Source organism: Anneissia japonica, unplaced genomic scaffold (genome assembly GCF_011630105.1).
Source record: "Anneissia japonica isolate Jap-2015-1 unplaced genomic scaffold, ASM1163010v1 scaffold468_len270531_cov130, whole genome shotgun sequence".
In the NCBI taxonomy this organism is placed as follows: Eukaryota; Metazoa; Echinodermata; class Crinoidea; order Comatulida; family Comatulidae; genus Anneissia; species Anneissia japonica.
In genome coordinates this window covers 149,528-155,532 of record NW_022703041.1, presented here as the reverse complement: position 1 = coordinate 155,532, position 6,005 = coordinate 149,528, and the positions used below count along the sequence as shown (strand labels likewise).

At 30.3% G+C, this 6,005-nt stretch overlaps 1 protein-coding gene across 1 annotated transcript in view; it reads right to left on the bottom strand.

Moving 5' to 3' along the window:
- Positions 1 to 1,929: 1,929 nt before the first annotated feature.
- The window catches only part of LOC117104225 (neogenin-like), a 7,696-nt gene continuing 3,620 nt past the window's right edge, over positions 1,930 to 6,005 (bottom strand). Inside the window, exons 3-9 of the mRNA XM_033244924.1 lie at positions 5,675 to 5,977; positions 5,458 to 5,493; positions 5,305 to 5,343; positions 4,849 to 4,979; positions 3,023 to 3,061; positions 2,596 to 2,634; positions 1,930 to 2,049 (exon numbers count right to left, since the gene is read on the bottom strand). Coding sequence (XP_033100815.1) covers positions 1,939 to 2,049; positions 2,596 to 2,634; positions 3,023 to 3,061; positions 4,849 to 4,979; positions 5,305 to 5,343; positions 5,458 to 5,493; positions 5,675 to 5,977 — 698 coding nt within the window. The 3' untranslated portion in view covers positions 1,930 to 1,938. The remainder of the gene's footprint in view (positions 2,050 to 2,595; positions 2,635 to 3,022; positions 3,062 to 4,848; positions 4,980 to 5,304; positions 5,344 to 5,457; positions 5,494 to 5,674; positions 5,978 to 6,005) is intronic.

Here is a 6,005-nt window from a genome sequence, read left to right as displayed (position 1 = left end):
TACAATTTTTATTATGTCGACTTGTCAAGATAATCTATCTCGCCATGTCGACATGATATGTATATTATGTCGACTTCACAACATAAATTATCTTGACAAGTCGTCAAGTCGAATGGCACTTAGGTGCTTCCGTATAAATCCATGTGATTTTGCTCTTATTTCTAGAAAGGATGGTCTAAAGAGTAAGAGTGCGGATTGAGGACAAACTCACTGGTACAAATACTTGGTATTAAACAATATTTGGTACCTTCAAGCATGGAGAAGTTATTCTTGTGTGATTTGAATTGTTTTATTAGTAAACTGGTAAAAACGAGGTTAAATTACGAGAAGGTTGGTAATACGTTAACGACAAAATAGGACTATTAAAAAAAATGTATATAATATATATAATACATAATTAGCAAAATAAAAACAATTAAAAAAACCGTTTGTTTAATCCAAAATTGGATTCAGAACAGAGATTTACAAACACAAAAACAATACAAAAGATGTGTAGTGTAAAAAAAACCCAAATTTTTAAAATATTTTTATACTATATACATACTTTTTGTACTATTGTATTTGCAGAGCTTACAAGTATGGCGTTTCGGCAAAGCTCTGAGTTTTCAATCGAAAGATGTTAAAGCCTGGGGCTGAATACTACTTAGTAGTATTTGTATAGTTATTGTATAAAAATAGATTATCAACTGCAAAATATAAACACAATTTTGTTACCACAATGTAATAATTAAGAAAAAAAACCCGTTAGGCCTACACAAACAAAACACGTTCCAAATGCATTATCATTGCATCCACACTTATCCAAAACTAAATTCCTACAGCACCATAAAATACTTTCAATTTAATGTTTAAAGTTTACTTCATTGTGTTCTTGACCTACAGTAGTATGAACATAGTATTATGTGAAAGTACGTCGTTGGCATTAAAAGATAATTTTAATATTTCCTCTAAAGTAATATGGTTCCGTTATAGTGTCCCAGATTGTGTTAGTGGGCTTTATTGTCGCACATATCCTAACATATAGTATAGGTCCAGATAGGTAAATGTTATATTATCTATTGTTTAGTACTATGCATTTATTATAATAAAAATTTTTATATTAACAAGTTCTATATTTCATATCTTTCACTGTTTTATTATTATTATTATTATTATTATTAGGCCTATGCCATGTATTGCTGGTGGAAAATAATTTATATTTATTCAATACAACAAAATAATGTTTAGTAATTATGACAAAATGTTGATGAGAACCATTGATTGATTGATTGATTACATTGGTTTGCATATATCCTATATGTTGACAAAATAAAATTTAAAAAAAAAAAAACCAAAACAATTATACCGAAAAACCCCTAGAATTTTAGAATGAAAGATACAAGCAAATATGATTGTAACTGAATGTAAATGATTGAAAATGTATAGGCGTATGTGAAAAATAAGCTAGTGTCGTCACGACAAAAACAAAAACCTTCCGAGTTAGACTCCGTTTCATAAATCCGATACAATAACATTTAAGAAGTACCGTAGTGTTTTGAAATGTATGCATATACTGTATTCGATTTAAAAAGTGTAATGAGTCAAATATTCGACACCCCCCCCCCTCCTTTTTTTTTTTTACAAAATTTATAACCATTCTGGTAAGAGCCAATGCTCAATATCAATTAAATCTTATGGTATACTGTAAGTATTAATACATACACTACAATAGGCAATCATAAAAAGTGATAATATTTATTATATTTATTATGATAATGATTTAATGCAACAGCTTACTGATGTATTTTAGTTTTCTACAAAATATACACAGTATTAAAAACAAATCAAGAGGGGAGTTTGAGTTCCAGAATTAAATTGAATAGTATTTTCATTGCCATTGTTTGGGGTTCAGAGCCATGGTACATTGAAGTTAATATTTAGACTTTTTTTCCCTCCCTTTCACTTGACGTTTACATAGACAGCTGGCATAACTGGATTGTCATAATTCCACTGTAGGTCTTCATACGTCTTTTTATCTGCCATCGGCTCACCTTTGTACGCCGTATAAGCCTGAAAAAATAAGAATGTAAAAAAAATAATGTTTAATATCTATGGTTGTCGTGACAGTTGTGCAGCCAGTGTTCAACTCGCAAGAGTTAAGTGCAAACGTTTTGTAATCCAAGGTGCTACAAGCTAGTTCTAGGTGGAAGGTTTTGGCGTACATCCAGTGAACTAAGAAGTTAATCATTATAAACTAGGCCTACTTATTTATTGAAATGACACAAATTCTTTTACATTTAGAATCAGACGAGCCTAGACAGGTTGCACTTATATTCCAATTTTCTATATCATTTATGTCAACACTTATGTACTGGTCATATTCTATTATAGCTAATAGTATGAATCGAGAACCAAAAATTATTGTCATCGATCGAACAAGTGAACAATGAAATTTGTTTTGCCAATTGCTCACTTAAAAAAAAAATTATAACAATAATTTATGGTTAAGTTAAACACAATATTAAAATATTAAAGCATTAAAACTAAAACGTATGACAAACAAACTAATACTGTTTTGACGTTTAACGTTACATAATAAATGCCACGTTTTCTTACCGATGAATGTTTTCCATCTCTTGGAGTTGCTTCGGATACCTTAGAGATAAAGTATATATTTCTTTATTTAGATTAAATTATTTTGGAATGAAACACGTAAAAAGCAAAACAAATCCTAATAATGTATCACAAATAAAATCACGATAAACAAAACAAACCAATCAGCAACCATTACATAGCTTTAATTACTTAACAATCGTTGAAATAGGAGGCCCTTCCATTTGTTATACAGATTCTCGTACACAATATAATCAGCTCACGATTTATGGATACCCCTTTCCATATTGTGGAAATAATTAAAATAATTAATTAATAAATATTTGTTTACCAAGTTTATAACATTAATAATATCAGTCTATCAAAAAGCAATTCAATGTTCTTTTGTTTTTTGATTTCTATGGGTTTTATCACAGAGTAATCATCTTACCGTCGGTAGTTCGTAATCTCTGGATGATGCTTCAATTACCTTTAAGATAAATGACGTATTAGTAAGATATTGAAGTAAATTTTACTGTTTTGTTGGAAACAATTGGTAAGATAGTCATCATAAAAGTATTTGAGCGTCTGGCCTAGAGGTAATGCTGCTGGTTCTTGTGTTGAAAACCTCTATTCATATCCGGTTAAGGGCTCGCTCTTCGAATAACCCTCGCACATCAAAATTACGTCGGTCAATGGACATGATGCTATCTTATTAGGAATGATTATTGATTTGGCCATCACATTTTATTACATTTAATCGTTCCTTATCGGCCGAAAATGATCATGTCAGAAGGTAGTTATCATTTTGTGTTTCATCACAAATGTAAATATCAGCAGATCAACTATCGATAGCTCCTTTACAGAGTGAAGGCCAAGCAATACGCGGTGACGGTTTCTCTTCCTTTCAAAGGAGGTTTATAACGACACAGTGTCCGAGCTATGAATAATAATAATAATAATAATGTATAGGTGTAATCAAGTTATTGTCTATTATTCCATCACGACAATAACAATTACTATCAATAATAATAATAATAATAATAATAATAATAATAATAATAATAATAATTATTATTATTATTATTATTATTATATATATATTATATAATAATAATAATAATAATAATAATAATAATAATAATAATAATAATTATTATTATTATTATTATATAATTATAATAGCGCCTAATCCGCCTTAACGATAGAGTACACTCATAGCGCTTAATTCACTATAAAGACTGCTTTGAAAGCCAATAATTAAACACAAGGCTCACGAGAAACTTGGTTGGTTTCTCATCAGTGCCTATACACCTGTACATCTGAGTAAACCAGGGGCGTATTTAGAGGGGCCTGCCCCGCCCCCCAACCACTTTTGAAAAATTTCGCAGGGGCATGCCACCAGACCCCTTGAATAGTGTTATCTCAATCGGCCCCACTTTCGGTCCCCACTTTCCGGACATCTATGGATCCGCTCCAGTAAACTATTGATAATTTATGTACAGAGCAAAGGTCCACAAATTTGGAACACTGCTCAATAATATATATATGAGCATGTAAATATGTTAATAAATGTTATGTTTTAGGAAATTCAGCATTTATGACAGTATTCCTTTATCCTTCTTACGCCTAGTCCTTCGTAATGTCTGGATGGTGTTTTAAATATATTTAAAGTAAATTGTATTAATTAATTAAACAGTTAAGTCCTTCGTAATGTCTGGATGGTGCTTTGAATATATTTAAAGTAAATTGTATTAACCAATTAAACAGTTAACGGTATTTAAATTTAAAACAAACGTTTGAGAATTTTTTCGTCTTTTAGTAAATTTTATCATTCTAATACTATTTGTAAATACACTATCTCATCGTAATTCATGCAAAACAACAACGTTATCATTAGCAAAACATTAGTACATTTATAACAAAGAATGTCAAGACTGTTAATCCTTATGTCTTTAAAGACTATTTTATATTGCGTAAGTAGTCATGTGTGGAGGCAAAGTATTGCTTCATATTCAATGAAGTTTTGTAGGCCTACATTATTACATACATCATACTAGAAAAATAATAAATATTATGCAAATTAACAGAATAAAATATTGATGATGATGATGTATAATATACATCATCATCATCAGTTTATTCTGTTAATTTGCATAATATTTATTATTTTTCTAGTATATAGCAAAGGTCTACCAATATGGAGCACTGCTCAATCCTCACATAATCGACTTTGCCCTCGAGGCGCGTGATATTCCTATCCTGTTGGTATCTCACCTGTGCCTTTGAATTTCTCATCTTTCTGAGGACGCAAAATATAGATAAAGACAAAAGGATTCCGAAGAAGAAACCCAAAAACGTCATTCCAACAAGAAGACCAGCATCTGAGCCTGAACATTTCAGTGGTACTTTGGTAAACAATAAAAGGATATTGACATGGCATTGTATGAATACAGTGCATTACAAATATTTATGTGCTAGTCAAACATTATATAAATTTACAAAAATATTTTTATAATATTTGGAAATTTAGTAGGCCGACATAATGTTAGGTACCATATTATTAGAATTATCGTACACAACAACTCCTATAGGTTCATAGGTTTGCTAAAATAGTTTACGTAAGTTTCTAAGTAATAATTTTACTTTTATTTCACTCGTTTTGATTTAAAGACAAAACGACCGAATTATTCGGATACCTTCACCAATTAAATGATTAATGAAAATACGTACCCGTGGCTGCAATACTTGATACGGATGTTGATGATGTGACTAATGCAAATGAAACAATTTTATAAGAAACAAAACTGAATATAGTGATGTACAAAAATTATTTTCTTTTCATTTGCAAATAATCGTAAAAATATGAATAAAAGGAATACGTACCTATGGTGAAAGAACTGGCTATGGATGTTGATGGAGCTAATGAAAAAGAAATTAATGTTCCAAATTGAAAACAAAATACTAAATATAATATTGAAAGAGAACATTAATAATAAATAATGTAAGATAGTTTTTTAGATAGTATTCAATTTTATTCTATAATATTGTATTGTAGATTTTTAATTTAATATTCCCACTATTATTAAGTAATTTTACTTACAAGTGAGACTAAACAATGACAGTGTTCCTTTATCACTTAGCTTTCCTTCATTTCCATTGTAAGCTGCATTCTCTGTTCGACATTGGTAGTCTCCTTCGTCCATTTCATTGACTCTGCTGATCTCTAATGTTGTATCTGACTGTGGATACTTCTCAATATCAGACACATCGAGTACACCGCCATCTTTGATCCATGTGGTGGTGATAGGTGTTGGATCACCATTGGGCAAAGGGCAGGTAAATGTCGTAGTTTTGTTTCTATTGACATATTTCTCTTTCGGTGCCAGTATTGGTGTCTCAAGGTCTGTAATGACAGTTCCAAAACTAATATA